General features: G+C 34.6%; 3 protein-coding genes across 3 annotated transcripts in view; all 3 read left to right on the forward strand.

Annotated features, from left to right (window-relative positions):
• Positions 1–8,337, forward strand: part of LOC125053839 (fibroblast growth factor receptor 3-like) — an 86,211-nt gene extending 77,874 nt beyond the window's left edge. The window contains exons 9-14 of the mRNA XM_047655429.1: positions 297–363; positions 1,298–1,448; positions 3,998–4,243; positions 5,385–5,589; positions 6,933–7,144; positions 8,041–8,337. Of these exons, the coding sequence (XP_047511385.1) occupies positions 297–363; positions 1,298–1,448; positions 3,998–4,243; positions 5,385–5,589; positions 6,933–7,144; positions 8,041–8,306 (1,147 nt within the window). The 3' untranslated portion in view covers positions 8,307–8,337. The remainder of the gene's footprint in view (positions 1–296; positions 364–1,297; positions 1,449–3,997; positions 4,244–5,384; positions 5,590–6,932; positions 7,145–8,040) is intronic.
• Positions 8,338–9,001: 664 nt separating this feature from the next.
• LOC125054126 (hepatitis A virus cellular receptor 1-like) lies at positions 9,002–10,800 on the forward strand. The gene is made up of 2 exons (XM_047655845.1): positions 9,002–9,111; positions 9,809–10,800. Coding segments are annotated over exons 1-2 (783 nt in total). The 5' UTR covers positions 9,002–9,110; the 3' UTR covers positions 10,591–10,800.
• A 3,525-nt stretch (positions 10,801–14,325) lies between these two features.
• The window catches only part of LOC125053898 (BMP and activin membrane-bound inhibitor homolog), a 69,093-nt gene continuing 62,934 nt past the window's right edge, over positions 14,326–20,484 (forward strand). Inside the window, exon 1 of the mRNA XM_047655508.1 lies at positions 14,326–14,679. Coding sequence (XP_047511464.1) covers positions 14,574–14,679 — 106 coding nt within the window. The 5' untranslated portion in view covers positions 14,326–14,573. The remainder of the gene's footprint in view (positions 14,680–20,484) is intronic.

The following is a 20,484-nucleotide window of genomic DNA, read 5'->3' on the forward strand; positions in this document are numbered from 1 at the left end:
ATGTGCGGATTTATCATTTGCTCGAACGGTGAAGGAAAACATCGTGAGGAAACCGACATGTCTTAGACCCAAACAACGACGGCGTGTGTCGGGCACTGGAGGCTGATCACCTACTTGCCTATTAGATTAAAAAAATTATCATGAAACAGATTCAAAAATCTGAGGCCAAGACCTAAAGAGGTTGTAGCGCCACTGATTTTTTTTTTAAACTTCGTGGTGTATTTATAAATAATTATGGATGAATATTTTCTCCATTATTAAGTTGTTTAAAGTCATAATTGTATTTTTGTTCTCAGAAACAATGCTATCGTGACAAGAGGCCAAATGGAAGAAAGTCCGCTATATGATCACAAAGAGTTTGAGGTACTCTTATTTACAAAATCTTTTCTCTTATTTATAACATATCATCTTTACTTAAACTAAAATAATACAGCACAAGTAGTTTTACATATACAAAAATCGGACCTAACGTTCATTAAGGAAGAACGAAATTTACATTTACCATAGACATAGACATAACATTTATTACATACGAAAACACACACACATAAACATAAAAAATAACAATACTCAAAGAAAAAATCAAATAAGACATATCAAAAACAATAAAAATTAAAAATTCCCTTTTGCCATTCGGTTCACTTCAAGTGTGCAATGTGTATGTACTGTGGTTGTAATTGACCCTGGCTCAGCATTGAGCCAACCAGCAGAAAGTTCCACAGCGCTGGTCATTCTGCCAGAGACCACAGCAGCTAGTTCCCAAATCAATGGCGTAGAGCGGCCGAGATCTGGCCAGGAACTCACCGTCACTCTTTTTAATCGCAAGTTTTAATTTACAAGAAAATTATAAGGAACTGCAACCGAAGGAGTATTCGTTCCTGTACCTAGAATCGAACCCAAGACCGTCCGCCCATGTGCGTTTAACTAAGCCACGGAAGCGGCAGCCACTCTATAACCGCTGCTACATCAGTTCGTGAGACCATCCTTATTTATTTCGTAATCCTACAGCTAACAAAAATTATATTAACAAACAACTAAGTACACTAATAGCCAGAGATGGAATACTAAAATATAGTAATATTTATCTACAAAAAGGTTCAAAAATTTACAAAAGGGAATAAAACAATAAAAATTATTCAATACATTTAACTACAACTACCTAATTTGGCTGTGTTGTGTGATGGTGTAAGAGTGAGGGTATGTACGTACGTGTATGTGGGGAATGCTCATGATGCAGGTGATTTTGCGCTATGGATATTCTTAATACTTCTATTAACTCTTAAATATATTTCACCAGCCAGGGGAAGAATGCGATGACTGGGAAGTCAGCAGATCCAGGGTCCATTTGGGTGCTTTAATCGGAAGTGGTGCATTCGGGAGGGTCCATGCAGCGCACCTGGATATGCCTGGAGGGGAAACCATCACAGTTGCCGCTAAAATGCTGACAGGTAGATTCTAAATATATTATTAAATTAAAAAAATATATCTCACGTTCGAATATTCAGTGAATATTATATTAATTTCCGTTTATATCCGTTAAAATGTAATAATAGGAAGATTTTACTTGCACATTGCCTGAAGAACAAATGGCCGATGGGGCAAAAAAGTCCTGTAATGGAGTCCGAGGACCAGTCGGCAAAACGTTAGACGGCCTCCGACGTGTTTGTGATGTTAGCAGAGCACGTACCAGGAGAGTTCTAGTAGCACATACAATAATTCTATAGTTCCTGATAGTTGTATGAAAGAGTTCTTATTTTGGTTCTAGACTAGAAAAATGCTCATTCTTTAGTTTTCTCTCACTCTTCTTAATTTTTTTTATAATTAAACCTTTTTATTTTTGAATGAGTTGTTTTAATGAGACCTTATTTATCGAAATCAATATGATATGCTCTGCTGTGATCGGAAAGCTGGCAGAGCATTTTACCATTTAAAAATATTTAAAAAAACTGGATATAAACGTCCAGAACTCTTTATACGAACTCTCTTTATAGGAACTATATAACTATTGTTTGTGGTACTAGATACTACTGATAAGTGCTCTGCTAACTTCACAAACACGCCTCCCACTAGGTGAAAAGATGACCTGGTGAGGGTGGAGGGAAGGTCTTGGATGCAAAGGGTGGGGAATCGGTCGTACTGGTAATTTAGGGGAAAGGCCTATGTCCAGGTGTGGATGTCAACAGGTTGAAACGAACGAAAATCGAATATCAACTATGGGATTCAAAACATGCTTAAACCGGTTTGAACTTTTGATTAGAGAGTATATACAATCACAGACATTCATTATTATTCTCCAATCTTTGTAGTATATTTCCCAGGAGTATTCTGATTTATATTACTGAAATAAAGCAATTGTTCATATTATCATTGATATATAATACTGGAATTGATATTTCTTTACTATTTTCTATCTTTAATTATATATTTTAAAGAGGTATGTAAGTTTGTAAATAAACTCAAAAACTACTGGTTTACAAAAATTCTTTCACCATTAGAATTACCAAATTATAAAAAAAATAAAAAAATAAAATAAAATAAAAACCAGCCGTACAAAAAATAGAAAAGCCCAGCCAGCGTGAAAACATTTAAAAATTTAATATATAGAAGTATGTAGTTTCTATCGTGAATACATTTGTTTACAATCCTATCATATAGTAATAAATCGAACTAAAGTAAATTAAAAACAAAATAAATCGGTTTTTCTAATTAAGACTAATATTATAAAGAGATATGATCTCTTGAATAACAACCTCATTAATCTACTAACTTCTAGAGGAATCATATGTATATCTAGGTATATCTATGATTTATAGATCTATTCAAAGCACGATTCAATTACTTGTCTAATTAGCATACCTTTAAAAAGAAACGCCTTATGAATTTTCAATAGCAATTACGTAAACTAGGAAATGAAAGTCTAGGACTGTGTAATTGTCGTCTTCCGTTTGAAGATTCTCTTAAGTTTCAACACTAAATGATGACTCATTTGAATAATTTGTAAATTTTTAGTAATCAATTTTTTCAACAAGAATGTTGTGGGCACTGGTGTACACGCAAGTTATACTTCTTTTGCGTAACAAGATAAAAATCTTTTTAAAATTTTTATTGTACGTTTGTAGAAAAAACGACACGAACAATAGCAAAATAAGGTTTTTAATACAATGAAAGTTTTAGTCTAGTTAAATAAAGGTTATTTAAATATCTCAAAAAAAATATTTCTACATAATTATACAAATGAACATTTTTTATTTTAGCATGCAGCTTGTAGAAACATAGTCTAAATATCGTACAGCATCAATAGTTGTATAAAAAAAAAGTTGACTATAGCAAACTTCAGGGTGTCGGTTTTTGTGACTTTGTGTGCGCGCATCGTAAAAATTTACTCTTATCATCATTTCCTGTCTGAGGCACATAGTATTTCAAACACAATTGCGTATTTATTGGCCTAACTCAGGATTTGAACTCGACGCCTCACAATATACACAAGCTAACCACGCAGAACGAGAATAAAAACAAACGTGGCGCTACAACCTTTTTAGGTCTTAGCCTCAGTTCTGTATCATTTTTATGATCATTTGTCATTGTCAAGTAAGTGATTAGCCTCCTGTGCCTGACACACACTGTCGACTTTTTGTGTCTAACGCAAACAGGTTTCCTCGCGATGTATTCCTTCACATTTGTAGCAAATGCTCACATAGACAGAAAGCCCATTCACAGACAGGGAACAAACCTACGACCTCAAGGATAAAGGTCACATTGAAGCCACTAGGCCAACACTGCTCGCGGAACGAGAACAGTGGTTGTAAATATTGTCGATGTACAACAGTGTGTTTATTGCCAGTTCTTCTCTTCCGTTCTACGCCCTTGATTTGAGAACTGGCAGTAAATGTAAAATTAGAAGCATTTAATGTATATATCTTTTTTGACGTTCATAAGTGTACATTGTGTTACCTATATGAATAAATGATTTTTGACTTTTGTACTTTCATTTTTCTAGACAGTACAGCAGGCGAAGAGATGCATGACTTTCTGCGTGAGATTGCGATGTTAAAGCACGTTGGTTCCCACAAACATGTTATCCGTCTCGTGGCTTGCTGTACTAGACGACCGCCGCTGATTGCGCTCTTGGAACATGCACCTAGGGGAGACCTTTTGACTCTACTAAGAGCTGCTAGAGGAAAGAGAAACATAATGAAGGAAGTAGATGTATCCAGTCGTAATGGACGACCATCTGAGGCGGATAGTAAGTACATTACAACTACTATAGAAGAAATATTTTTAATGAAAGTGACACTAAAATTTTCTGCTAGAAGAAAAAGAAAAAGTGGGATGGTTGATAGGCACAGACATACCTTAAACATAATTGATGAGTCAATCATCATGCACAATAGGTTAAGGAAAATAAAACTTAAAACTATGGAATAAAATAGCTATTGAGAATTTCATCTGTTTCATGCATGTTAGTTAATTTATCGGGCTAGAAATTATAGCGCCTGTTAATAATTAGCAGGCAAAACGACGGTGTTTCGTATTTATATTTTTTTTGTAAAAAGAACGTAAAATTAACGTATAATTCGTCCATGACTAAGCAGGCCAACTTTATTTATTTGTTTATTATTACGTCGTAATACAGACGCCATTAGAATTTTAAGAACATAAAGTACAAACGAAATATGACCGGTGTTTATAATATAGGTTCATCAAGGTTGCAGTAACTTCAGTATCGCCTGAATAAATTTTCCGTTTTTCTACCACCCAATACAAACTGCAACATTGTCGTTAAATGAGGTCATTCTCTTTGAGGGTGTGTCAAAGCCAAGCATTGATGATGCAAGCATGATTCATTGTAATTGCTTTGGCAATTAGGAAAGCTAAGCTTACGCTTGCTACTTTAAGAATAATTACCTACCAAATTACAGATATACAATACATACATATTCCTAATTAAAATCCGGCATCGCACCCACTAAAAATGACACAAAATAATAAATATTATATTTAAAAAAAACAATTTGGGGACGGTCGGGTACCATAAATTAGAAACAACATGGTACTCACAATTGACCTACTATCTACTTAAAGTCTTGCGGGGGTGGAGGGCAACCCAAGTGGTCTCCAAAAAAACGGGGTTCTTTGTACCTGGGGAAGATGTGCTACGGCGAAGGCCAAGGTTGTTAGTTATACCAAGGCCAGAACCAGTCTGTTGCACAAATCCCCGTTAACAGAAACGTTGCGCCTACTAAATGCTCCGACGCAATCAATATCTTTATACGTTCGCAGAGTAAGTTCACAGTAGCGATCTTACGTATTTTATATTAAATTGAATTGGTTTAGTACTTAGATAGTGTATGTTTTTTTTGTGAATGAATAAATAAATTTTACAGCTGAATACACTAACATAAGCGATTCGGATCCGCCGATAGAAGAGCCTGGATATTCTAAATTGTACATTGACTCGGACCAGGAGACAAACAAACACCAGTACGTAGCAGAACCAGCATTACATCTTGACAGCTCTACCATGAGAGATTATGCTTTGCAAGTAGCTTTAGGTATGCAGCATTTGGAAGCAAGAGGAATTACCCATCGGTAAGTGAATATCCAATGCTAATCAATTCTAGATTTTGCGTGTTCCCCTGTACCTATGGATTTAACAGCTACTTTGTCCTACGATGAAGGAAAACATTATACAGAAACCTGCATGTCCAGATCATCATCTTGCCGAAAAAATAATGAAACGGACACAGAATTATATTTAATGTTTATTATGAAATATAAGATACAGGTATCACTCATTCCACGTCATTAAATTTGTCTCGGTAGACATCCTTACTCATCGGCAAAGAAGAGAGACGGTGTAGACAGAGAGAAAAAGCCGGCGTTAAAACTCTCGGTACTCTTTTAGAATATCATCATACAAAATGACTATGGCAAACATAAATAGAAGAAACCAGAAGAAGAGGGATACGGTATATATCCCGTTAGGGTTACGGGACTTTTAACTAAGGGTTAGAAAGAAAGTAAGTCATTCATTCATGAGCGTAACCGTTTTGATGATTAGTTAATCTGTATTAAAGTACTATTAGTTAATAGTTAAATAATAAAAGTATGTTATTATTTCATTATCTTCGTAGATATATTATACACGTTTCCTCTATAATAGCCCGGAAACCCACAATCCGATTTTTAAACACTCACGATTCTAGACTATAATGTAAAGTGATCTGTAAAGAGCAGTACATTACCATAGACAATAGAAATAAATGTTCATTGACCTACTAATTTTTTAAAAACATTAATTAATAGAGGTTTTACTTTTCAATGTTTCCATTACGCCTATTAGTCCAGGATCCATCGCCCATTTTTGCACTTGATTAATATCAACCTAATTTTCCGTGAGTAGCTTTATTTTGATGAGACGCCCAATAATTTCCTGTACGAAACTCTCTATTGTGGTAGCTAACAGAAGTAGCAAGGATAAAATATGTTGATTTGATGATTCTCAAATATTTATTACTAACTGATTTTTTTTTTTGTTAAATCTCAAGACAATTATCTAAATTATTCGAAAAAGATTTGTCCTACAAAATCTATGGTTTGATGAAAGAGTCCCCTCTTTCCGACATGTATCGATAACGAGGTCATCATATATGATTACTAACCAGCTGATTTTATTTTTTTTACTTATGTAATGTTTAGTGATTTTATTTATGTAATTTAACAGACATATTGTCCTACAAATTGCGCGGTACGTTATCCTGGTCATACGCTCAAAAGTAGTAGTACAGATCCTTGATATAAAAATAATTACTATATGGTCTCTTATAATTATTTTCAACATCAAGATTTGTTCTTGGCGGTTTTAAGCACAAAAGGGGTTAGGACATGATGACATATTTTTCCAAAATTAAATGTTCATATTTTCGCTTCAGGGACTTAGCTGCTAGAAACATTCTAGTGGATGGCGCTGGTGTCCTCAAAGTGGCAGACTTTGGTCTCTCCAGGTCTGGGATCTACGTTCATACAAGATCTCGACCGGTGCCGTTGCGCTGGTTGGCACCAGAAGCAATTTTCTCATCGCAGTACAGCAGTGCCACCGATGTCTGGGCATTCGCAGTTTTGCTGTGGGAAATTGCTACTTTCGGTGAGTAAATAGAAGTAGAGAATCCAAGAAGAAATCGAAATGATTCTTTTTGATCTGAAACACTCAAAGTTTCATCAAAATCGGAGTGGATATAACCAAACTGTGAAATTAATACATTTCTCCGGTAATTTTTCTTTATTATCAGACAATTCCATGACAGGTATATGAAGGTTTTTTTCTTGCTTAATCTTAATATATATAAATTACGTGTCACGTTGTTTGTCCGCGATGGACTCCTTAACTACCGAACCGATATCAATCAAATTTGCACACCGTGTGTAGTTTGATCCAACTTAAAAGATAGGATAGCTTACATCTCAATTTATATCCGCAATATTATTTTATTGCAAAATATTTGTTTATTATTTGATAGTCACAATTCTAACAGATGGCGCTGTGTTGAAAGTACCAACGTTTCACATAAGCTACAATTTAATAGCATATCCACCAAAAAGCATGGTGGTCCCCATGGCTGGTGTTCTCCTACCGTTTCCCTTGAATATTATTGCTACTATGTAATATAACAAAAACCTTAGCCACAGCAACGCTTGGCCGGTCTGCTAGTATATTATAAAAGTACAAAAAACACTAAAAACCCACTAAGGGGTTGGTGCCACAAAACAAAATTTTAAATTCCTTATTAAATATATAAATATAAACTAAAAAGTAAAAAAATACAGTTAAGTAATGAAATCAAACGAAATGAAAACATTACGACAAACAGAGAGATAAAAAACATTTTTATACCTTCATAATATTATATCTATCTTAAATTCGACTTAGGGACTTCAAGAAAAGAGCGAACCTACCAATTCTTAAAAGGCCAACAACGCACTCGCGATCCCTCTAGCATTGTTTGCCTCCTGTTCCATAAAAAATATATATTTTAATTTCAGGTGGATTTCCATACGCCGAACTGAGCAACCAAGAGTTACCAGAATTTCTGACTAGAGGCGGTCGTCTTTCGAAGCCTGCTAGAGCCTCGTTACGTCTGTACCAGCTTATGGAGGAATGCTGGTCGAACGACCCAAGCTTTCGACCCACGTTTACCCAAATCGTGAATAGACTTACAGTCCAAAATCAATTGTATGTGGATTTAGATTGTGTTTTTCCACCATTCGAAGATATGGATCTTAAAGATGCTTTTCAACCTGAAGACTGAATAGTTTTATTTATTAAATGTTGTAAGTTAATGTGCATTTTTATTGCTTACAAAAAAGTGTTTCTACCAAAATGTTCTGAAGAACGCGGTTTAGTCAAAGCTCACCGATGCACCATGCCTCCTGCTGATAGAGGACAAATCTTTGTTTTTAATTTATTTTATTATTATTTATTACTTAAGATGTCATGTGGAACATAGTGAAATGGTTGCAGCTCCTTACAAACGTTGTGTAAAATAAAAAAACTTGGCCATTAAAAAGCGGAGAGTTTATTGCCAGTTCTTCTCTTCCGTTCTACAACCTCGACCGATTCTTATGAAATATTTTATGCATATTCAGTAAGTCTGAGAATCGGCTACTATCTATCTTTCAAATCCCTAAGAGTCCACCCCAAAAACAATTTTTTTTATTTTTTAGACAAAACTTTTTGTTTTTATTTTTTTATGATACAGCATACAAAAATACATACAATCCCTAATTTTCGCCCCTCTACGATCAACCCCTCTTTTATATTATTGTTGTACATTTTTATTGAACTAAAAAAATGTTTCATAGAAATAATATACATGGCAAAACAACTTTTGCCGGGTCAGCTAGTAAGTATGTATAGTTTGTTATATGTACAGTCAAGTAGTCAATCTTTTTATTTCAATACAAATACTGAAAACTTTTAAAATTGAAATAGCAATAAAAGTGACGCTCAATTAAAACCACGATATTGTTTAAGAAATTTCTTCATTATTCCGAGAACAATGAATGACTGTAAAACATGAGTGTTCTTAAACTAAATATTCGTGAACAAACAAAGTATGTATTAATTTATTTAATTCAAACATAGATGATACCATATTTGCAATACTTGCATTAGTTTCATCATCGAACGGCGTATCAGAATACGAAATTCCACCCGTATCTCGGCGTCCGTAGTTCCAGAACTGAGCGTTTAATAAGGCAGTTATCCACCGCGCTCCACCACTATGTATACCCACTGAAGTATATCCGAATCAATTCGACTAAGTGTCCTTAAGAGCCAGTGGTGTAACCAACTGGGGCCCGTGGCAATTTTTTTTTATGGGGCCCTATCAGTAAAAATCGCCACGTTGTACTCAGTTTAATTTTAATAAACTTCGAGATTTCCAGCATACTCATTTACACGTTGTATATGTCCCACTAATGGCCATAGGCTCTCAGGCTCTTAGGTGAGAGGAAATGGTCTGTACGATAGCGCAACCCAGAGCACATAATATCACTTGGGCAGGGGCCCGCTTGAGTCGGGGGCCCGTGGCATTTTGCCAGCCCTGCCACCCTATTGTTACGCCAATGTTAAAAGCGTTCTTTTTATTTCTTAAAAAGCCTGCAACGTGTCTGGCATTGAGAGTCTCCATTGGGCGTTATCACTTAACATCAGATTAGCCTCCTGGCCGTTTGCCCCCTGTATTTTGTATAGCATTTTTATATTCAAAGATCTTTGCATAACCTAATTGATCATAATGTATTTTTACAGTGTGCACACTTAGAGTAGCAGCCTCCTTTTTCATATTATTCACAATTAAAGCGGTTTCAACAAAATGGCCGGATCCAGACGACGACAAGTTGATATTCATTGCGAATCCGGTAGAAGCTGATATGCCGGGACATTGGATGCCTTTGAGTGTTATGAAAATCATACTTGGAGGCTCCACAAAAATGCCCTTAACTACAACGAGGAAACAGCTTAAATTGAAATTAAAAATAACCACTAAAAGTACGACCACTAGCACTGAAGCGCCTACAACTACGACGGAAGCTTGCACTACAACTACTACAATCCCTACCACTTCCACCACTCCTACATCCACAACTACTCCCACAACTACAACCACTCCGACAACTACAACTACTCCCACGACTACAACCACTCCAACAACTACAACTACTCCCACAACTACAACCACTCCAACAACTACCACTACTCCCACAACTACAACCACTCCAACAACTACAACTACTCCCACAACTACAACCACTCCGACAACTACAACTACTCCCACGACTACAACCACTCCGACAACTACAACTACTCCCACGACTACAACCACTCCGACGACTACAACTACTCCCACAACTACAACTACTCCCACAACTACAACTACTCCCACAACTACAACCACCCCGACAACCACAACTACGACAACAACTACAACTACGACAACAACCACGACCACCACAACAACGAAGCCGCCACGGAAAACACCACCACGAAGAATTAAACCTGCTACTGATGCACACGAGAATTTGAATGCGTAAAATCATAGTGTTGCCTGGATGAGATTGCTTAGCAGCGACAAGGCCGCCAGTTGCAATCATTTAAATATAATTATGTAACTGGATATAATACTTCTACTCTACTATAATTTACTAGAACACGTCAGATATTTTTGTTGTTATACTCATATGAATTGTGAATATGAGAAAAGGGTTTTCTTTTTTAATAAATAGAATGAAAAATAACAGTATCAGCGGATAAATTACCAAAATCTTCGAATAAAAGTTAATAATATTATATTATCGTAACACATACGGAGGTTGATTTTTGTTATAATGATCAGTTTATAGCTTATATTTTTGTTATTTTATTATGAATTATTTATAATTAATTAATTGCTTCACATTACTATTTGATCACAAATCAAATACAAGCTTATTACACTTAAAATTTATTTAAAAAAACAGATTTAAAAATCGGCGGGCAATTTGAAGTTTATAACCATTCAATGTATATCAGCGCCATCTATATTTTAGAATCTAAAGCGCATAGACACGCATTAACTAGTATGAATAGTATATTGCTTTTTGGGTTATTAAATTTATAGTTAAAATGTTAGGCAAAAGATGGCGCTTTTCTAAAGATAATTAACACGAAGCTTTATTATACCGTAGTTTTCTGAAATAAAAATAAGTCACATAGGTATATACTCTTTTTGAAATAGTTATATTTTATTCTCTTCCAAATTACCGCGAAATTGAACGTCATTCGATATCTCAACGCCGAAGAGTGTCTTCTAAGAGAGGAGTAGCGACAAAGGCTGTTGTTTATTTTTAGCCTATCTCCCGTAAAGTTAACGAACGTATTTTAATAAAGGTTTGAATAGACAATATTCGTGTAATGGCGTACTTATAATATTTTTAAAATGCATAATGTCAGTAATGAAAAAGGATTGACATATTGGTTGTCAAATATTCATGCGCACGTTCAGAAATTTATTTTCTGTAGACGATGGAAAATATACATTTATTATTTCTTTTTGTGTTATTATTTCAATAAACTATTTGTCAAGGTAATTACAGATAAGTGTTTGTTATTTGTGGTTTTTTTTTTCATCTCTGTTTTCTATTGGAGGGTGAAACCTAAGATCACCGATATGCACATGCCTTACAGCTGAAATGGAAATGGGTAGACGGATAAAAGATGAGACTTGAACACAAGAAGTCACTTGCTGGTCCAGGAAAAAGAAACGTGCGAAGACCACAAAAGCGATGTGCTGACGACATAGTAATGGTTTCTGGGTATAAATGGACGGAGGAAGCAAAGAACAGATACAAATGGAAGGTTCCTAAAATCCAAAAGGAGGAGGCCTATACCCCAAAGAGGTCCGTACCGCAGAACTCGAACGGAAATAACAATCACTAAAATCATAAATTAAATTCAGCTAATTAACACTACATCTGTTAGCCGAACCAATTCAACTTAGGGTCCTTCAAAAAAAGAGCGTACCAATTCTTAAAAGGCCGGCAACGCACCAGCCTTCTGGCAATGTGAGTGTCCATATATCACTTAACATCAGAGCCTCCTGCCCGTTAGCCTTTTCTTACATAAAAAAAAGTTCACGCGTCAGATAGTCTTAGTATGTTTGACAAGTGAATTTTTTAAATGGTTTTTTTTTAATTTACAGGCTAATTCGTGAAGTAAATTACATTATTTATTTATGAGTCACTGTTCAGTTATAACAATTAAAATGTTAAGTGCACTCAAAACTACCCATTTATACTGGATTCCTAAATCCTACTATTGTTAACATTATCTCAGATAACCAACAGGCGCCGGTCAATGTATGGCCAGTAAACGAGCGAATGGAAGAATCTTAAACTAACCATGCATAAAAAATGGAGCTATGAATTATGAATATGAATTGACTTTTTTTTACTCCGAGTTTTTGTGGGAGGCCTATGTCCCGTAGTGGAAGGCTGTATAATATAAGAATATTGTCCTTCCAGTGAAAGGACAATATAAAAATGTACCTAATCAGTTATTTTACTACACAAACTTTTTTTTTATGTAATAGGAAGCAAGCGGGCAGGGGATCAACGGCCCATGGACACACATTGCCAGAAGTCTCGCAAGTGCGTTGCCGGCCTTTTAGGAATTGGTACAAAAGGTACGTAAAGTGCGTCCCTATTCACAAAAACTAAACTTAAGTACGGTTCTTCGCATCTTTAATGGCTCGCTTCTGGATCCTGTTCACGAAATTTCTCTTGAATAATTAATATTTACAATGACTGTTTTAAAGTTCCTTTGTTTCGAAAAAGATCGAGACACAAAAGACACGGTAAGTGAAATGACAAAGAAATATGTATCTTGGAAATCAATTGTTAGCGTGTTCTAATTTCAAAACGTTCTGGCGCCAAAATTTACTTTTTTTAAATGGCGACATTCCATTTTCAACCAAAGCCATAGCGTAAAAATTTGTTCTTAAAGGGAAGTCCGTAAATATTTTTTTATGTTGAGATGGCACGTTCATATTAGCTGTACTATAATACAAAATACCAAAACGGCTGAAACAAGATAAATGTCCGTATAAAAGCTAACAAATTAAGTACTTCATTTCTCAATAATGTTAAAGTCATTAAACTTAAATTAATTCGAGGTCCAAACATTCCAACCAAACAAAGGGCAGCGATCGACGTTGAATTCTTTTGATTTTTTTGTGCGCGTGCGCTGTTCAATTCGCCTCTGTTTCTATCGAAGTTTCTTTTCATTTTGTCTGAAGTTAAAAGGCCATTAATTCACGTTTACTGTATGCAATCACTTTTTTATTTATTATAATTACTAACCCCGGCCCGCGGCTTCGGCTACGTGAATTTTGTGACATCTTCAACAAAAAAATTTCCTAAAAGTTCGGTAGTTACTGAGCTTATCGCCTTTATACAGACAGACAAACGCGGGGGACTTAATTTTGTAATACTAATGAAATTGTCGGTATATACATCTACTACTACAGCTTATATCATTTTGACAGTTAATAATCATGTCATCCTAGTTATCCATCGACAGTAGAAAACTGAAGTACGAAAAAAATTTAGAACAATTATTGTTTAAAACTTGTTTGTATTAATTCAAATGGCGCCAGACAAGTTTCCCTTATAATAAATACTTCTAATCGTTAAAAATGAAAGATAAAGAAAGGGTTTATAACGAAATCCCAACAAAACAAAACAAAAATCCACTCCACAATCCACATGGATGCCGCATAGTGCGCTTAAATAAAAAAAATTGGATCCGTTTATACATTCAGTGCTTTATTTCAATGTTATAAAGTTTAATTTACAATGACTGTAAAGATAGAGAACTGCATTGTTTGGTTTATTGGAAGTGTTGCTAGTCTTTTATCGATACTAATGTTTGTTTTAAAAGCAACACAGCAAAGCATGCATGTTATTTTTATAACAGTACAGTTAAATGTACGTGTTGCCATGACTTATGTACATATTGTATATTACAAACATGAATAGATTTTAATTTCTAAAGATAAGTTCTATAAAACACAAATATTAATCTATACCCGAAAGAGTAAAAACTAAAGTGTATGTTACTTCGCTAATTCATAAGTAAAAACTACGTAATTAGTACGTACTAATTAATTGTAATATTTACTTAAGATTTAAAATTGTATTGTCGATAGGCCATAGAGCATCACTCGGACGTATCGCACACGCCGATAGGCCGGTAGGCAAGTTGCTTCTCACTCTAACTACACTTCCCGCTCCCGCGTAAACGTCAGTCAGTGACTTTTAGCAGTTGCACGGAGAGCACGTGTCGCTGTGTTAAAAAATATTATGAGCGCGTGGTGAATTATTATTTTGAAAAACCATTATTATATTAGACTAAATCATTTTTAACTGTGATACTATTATAGGTGTTGTGTGTGTGAACAATGGATTAATTTGGTGTAATCACACAATGTTATAGTGATTTTAATGTGTGTTTGTTGGTAATAGATTGTAATTGAGCTATGACCATGGCTAATTTTAGCGTGTGTTTAGTACTGGTACTATATCAACTCTCGGTTGCTTTTAGTAACGAGGCATCTTCGGAATTGTCGGATCTTGGATTGACAGGTATGTTGTTTATATAACTAGTTAGTATCGACATCCAGCAGTATTTAGCGACGACAACTTCTACAATCTTGGCATTAATTTATGTAGAAATTTGCAAAACAGCATAACAACGCTGTTTTAAACCAATAAAAGTCTAAGAAAGCGTTTAGTCGTATTTGGAAGTAGTCGTTAAATAAGTGATTAGCTAATTATCTAAATTACCAATATTTCTGTAGTTATTAGATGATTTTTACATAAAGCTCCAATATCCTTTAAAATTATTGGGACAAACAATTATATATATAACATAGTTTGATTTCTTTATCCTTTTAACTTACAATAGATTTTATAACAACAATATTAAGTTAAGTACCAGGATCCTATAGCCTCCGAAGAGTCCTTAAGGCAATTTTTTTAAAATTCAAAATTACACAATATTGATAGGAACATTGAAGTCATGGCTTCCTGATTCCTTTGACCATTGTTTTCTATTATATATTCATATTGAATTGTAAACATGCCCACAAAAACCAGTTTGATTTTGTTTAATTGCAAATATTAAATTTATTATTAAAATTTCTAGATATTTAAGAACTCCGAATCTATTTCTCTTTTAAGCTTGAATAATACTGAGAAGTTATCAACTTTAATTAAACTATTAAAAATAACAAGTTAATGATAATATTGTGATAAAGATTACAGTTCATTTGGTCAGAGTTTATCAGAGTTATGGAAATCTGTGTGATGTTAGCATAATTTTAACATTTATTACTTGTTATGACTTCATTTGTTAATCTTAGCTTTGTTTGTGACAAATTAAATAGTATTAAAAGTTGCTATATTTTACTTTTATGAAGGGCAACAATATACCAATAATTTATGTCTAATGTAGTATACATTTTGAAATATTGTCATAATTCTCTACCATTGTTATAATACTGGAAGTCTGGAAATTATTCCATGTGTAGCGTATTGGGAAATTTCGGTTAGTAGACAGTTGAAGTTGTTTAAATATTATTTATTAGAGACTTTCACAGGAAAACTAATTTTTCGTAATGTTTCAACAGTCTCTTCTATTTACGATGCGATAAAACGACTGATGTTAAAATGGTGTAATTAAACTGTTTTTGTTTAGTTTAGCATTGACAAACACTAGAAGTTATGGCAAAGATCGTCAGGGGCCTTTTGTAATTTTTTTTGATTTTTGAATTTCGAAACGGTACATGGGTAGAAGATAATACTGCGGTGAGGACCAGGTGGTTAGTAATCTTCTAATACCTTCTATAGATGAGATGGACCTAGGAAACTTAGGTCTTTTATAAGTCTATACTAGAACCACAAGCTCCTGTTCTTACAATATCAATTACATCAATTAGTAACAGTCTCGTTGTATCGACTTTAAGCCTATGATCGACGGACGAGTAAGACCGTGGTTTTAAATACCGACGAACCTGGCTCGCGGCTCGTTGGTGCTGATCGATTAGCAAGCAAAACAGTCGCAAACATGTCTTGTTCTCTTTCCGATACGCGGTTTTGCATGGCGAGCCGAGTAAAAAATATACCATGACGACGAGCCGCGAGCCAGGCTCGGCGGTAATTAAAACCGTGGTTTTGCAATGATACACCGGCGAGCTTTACCGACGAGCCATAAAACCGCGGTCTTACTCGTCCGTCGATCAGGCCCTTTACATGCATGTATCGATTGGTGACGTCATAATATTCGATATCCTATCAATAAGATCAGATAAACCGCAGACTTGGCGCCGTGACATCGTCGGTAAACAAACATAATATGTAATAAATGATTAAGTAATTTAAATATAATTGATAAAAGAGAGTATGAAAGTTTACAACTACGGGCTGGTGGTCGTTGAATTAGCTGTATATTTGTGTGTATAGTGGAAGCTTCTAGAGAATATACTTAAAACAATATTAGCCTGGTCGGATAACATTAAAGATTTCTTCATGAAACCTACAATAGTCCGATTAGTACTTCATTTGTTTTCGTAGAATAATCTCCAATGTTTTGTCTTCATGCCTCACGCATTACTGCAAATATAAAAACGTGATAATATTTTAAACCAATTTAGATATATCGAATTAAACGTAATTTTGACTGCTGTAAAGTAGAGAAAGACTAGACTGTTAAGCGAAACCTTTAAAAAATTTATTTGAATTTTTTAATGCATATTCAGTAAGTCTGAGAATCGGCCCAATAAGGCCCAAATAAAAATTAATTTTTAGATTAATTTTCACCCCTCTACGATCAGCCCCTATTTTTTATTATAGCAGATAGTTATTTTTATTGAACTAAAACAATGTTCCTTAGAAATAATATACATGGAAAACAACGTTTTCCGGGTTAGCTAGTAGGTATATAACATATAGTATTAAAATGTGAAGTATGTAACAGTAAAGAGATTATGAAAAATCTAACTTAAAATGGCGCCGCAACCTTTTTAGGTCTGGGCCTCTAATTTCTGTATCTGTTTCATGATAATTTATTTATCTAATAGGCAAGAAGGGTATCAGCCTCCTGTGCCTGACACGCGCCGTCGACATTTTGAGACTAAGGCAAGCCGGTTTCCTTACGATGTTTTCCTTCACCGTTCGAGCGAATGTTAAATGTGCACATAGAAAGAAAGTCCATTGGTAGAATGGGATCGAACCTACGCCCTCAGGGATGAGAGGCGCTCCTTGAAACCACTAGGCCAACACTGCTCTAAAAAATCTACTTACCAAAAAAAAAATACATTGGATTATATATAAGTCTTCTATTATCTGTTGCGTCTATAATCTCTGGTATATAATAAAGTACTGACGAATATCTTAAAGTATTCGTGCGTATCTAGGGAGCTTAGTTACAACATGTGTGCGACACGCGCCGGGTTTTGGCGCCAGTGACGTCACGGGATTTACATTATACAAAAAAATGTAATATACATTTTAGATCGCTTATTTAAAGCAAAAACTTTTTTTTTTCAGGAAAGATAAAGAAAGGTAATCTTACTGGGAAATTAAGTACATTAGGTACATACACAATTATATATAATATCAAATCAAAGCTAATTTTTAAGCAAATTTTTAACTGTCAATTTTTGCTGTCATATTAACTTTTATGATATGGTTGTTTCTATGTATTTCATGAAAGTAATTGAGGTAAACGAGTATTACTAAAACTGTGCACAAAATAATTTCCATAGAATAAAGACATCCATGTTTCTATAGTAAAATGTTTGACAAAAATTCGGAAAATGAAGTCAAAGTGAGAAAGCATTAAAACAGACGTAATAATGCTTTACGATTTTGTTTCCCGGGGCAAGCGATATCTCCGTTTCTGTATGTCACCTTTATTTAAGAGAAAGGCGGAGAGGTTATAGCCAGTTCTTCTCTTCTACACCTTTGATTTGAGAACTGGCAGTATGAATAAATGATTTTGAATTTTTAACTTTTTAAATTGATAGTTGCTCATCATTAGTAGACGGTCTACTTGTTCAGATTCTAACTACTGTAAACCAAGGATCTCGACACGAGTCCGTGATTAGTCAAATCAATCAAATTGCTTTGTTTCGTCTTTTGTTTTATATTCCCAACCCTGTACGAATACAGCAAAATATGTTTATCAATTACGTATCGTTGAATAATTATGTTTTTTCCTTAAATAAATTTATATGTGGAATTTAATTGTAAAATATAAAAACCGTTAGTTAAAATTAATTCAAGATTAAATTTTTTTGCGAATCAATTAAATGTATAACTCGTTTATCCAGTTTATTCAAATTAATTTGATTGGAATTCAAGATGGTTGTTTTTATTTATTAGATTTTTCTTGGTATACTATAAATTTAGATATAATTTATATTCTTCGTATATTAATCAATTAAAATAAATAGCTTGATGGGTGGAAGCATTCCACGGTTCGCTTCAATATTTCTTTTACGAACTGTGGAATCGACTCCCTGTGGGTTTCTCTAGGAGATTCGACCTCCAAATGAAAACAGCATACTCAAAGGCCGGCAACGCCAATAAAATGGGTGTCTATGGGCTGCAATGACTGCCGTATTAACTTAGTTCGTTTTATAATACATTCAAAACCGTTTACGACGACATCGTTTAGAACAACATACCGGTTATATTGACCAAAATCAAAGTTCCCGGCTGAATTCTATTGTATTAGGTTCTTAATAACAATGTCATCGGCTGTTACGACCAAATATGAGTAGTTCCTTCGATGTCGTTATAACAGATTTTGACGGATTTTTAATTATTATGGAGTTACCATATGCAACTGGAGTTTTGTGAGTAATTGTATGGCGCCTAAATTCATTAAACGCGGCGCCTCGCACTCGAATTATGAAGTACATACCAAAATGCTTTTTATACAATTGTATTAAGGGTCATAATCGCTCCAGAGTGTATGGACAGTGCCAACTGGCAGTGGCGTCAATGGGTCGCAAATTGTTTAGGGGCGAGTTTATGAGCACCTGCCTATTATTTATGTATACAATTTCCACATAGTGTGTTTAGTAATTAGTTTCTTCCTATAGAAAATTATTACCAAAATACTTGTGTCAAATGCCTCCGTAGCGTGTTAGACTTATATATCCCTGTTAGTTGTAGCTAATAATAACTGTTTTACATTACACATACACACTTGTAATTTTTCACAAAAAACTTGGCGATTAAAAAGTGGCGGAGAGTGTATTGCCAGTTCTTCTCATCCGTTCTACGCCCTTGATTTAAGAACTGGCAGTAAATGTAAAATTAGAAGTATTTAATGTATATTTCTTTTTTGACGTTCATATTGTGTTACCTATATGAATAAATGATTTTTGACTTTTTAAGGCAATTAGAAAATACTTTGTTTTCCGTCCGTAACTTGCAAACTATAAAATTGCGGCAAGTCAACTTCTCAGCCGAAACACGCAGTCCGCCGACACACTTGTAAATGATTTCTTTTTATTACAATCACAAAATACGCGTCTTTCTCATAGTCCATCTATCTACCTGAAACACGTCAAAACTAAAACAGTGGAACTATCTACACTATCAGGTTTAATCTTTATATTACCTCAAATAACTAATGCTGATAAGCAATAAATAATTTAACTTTAGAATACAGCCGGTAACAGTTGCATCTAACTTCCTGTTGAAGCGGAAGTATGGCGCCTGCGGTCGGCGTAATATGTATTAGCAAATAGAAATATAACGGACGTAACGCTTCGGTAACCATTTTAGTTAACAATTACCAAAATAATGGACTCCCGTGGTACCTACAGTAGTTTTTAGTTATAATTGGCCGTAGAGTTTCAGAGGTTTTTATTATTGCTTAATATATTAAACTAAAATTATATAAAATTTCAAATTACGACTAAGAGGTTTAATCTTGGTGCCTAAAGGGATACACCACGGTACAAATTTTAAATCTTAATATATATATAAATTACGTGTCACGTTGTTTGTCCGCGATGGACTCCTAAACTACCGAACCGATATCAATCAAATTTGCACACCGTGTGTAGTGTGATCCAACTTAAAAGATAGCTTACATCTCAATTTATACCCGCAATATTATTTTATTGCAAAATATTTGTTTAGTATTTGATACTCACAATTCTAACAGATGGCGAAAGTACGTTTCACATAAGCTACAATTTAATGGCATAACCACCAAAAAAGCATGGTGGTCCCCAGGGCTGGTGTTATCCTACCGTTTCCCTTGAATAGTTTGCCACTATGTGATAAAACAAAAATCTTAGCCACAGCAACGCTTGGCTGGTCTGCTAGTTCCTTATAAAATTCGCGATTATAACGCATTATACAGTA

The sequence above is a fragment of the Pieris napi genome, chromosome 11 (assembly GCF_905475465.1).
Source record: "Pieris napi chromosome 11, ilPieNapi1.2, whole genome shotgun sequence".
In the NCBI taxonomy this organism is placed as follows: Eukaryota; Metazoa; Arthropoda; class Insecta; order Lepidoptera; family Pieridae; genus Pieris; species Pieris napi.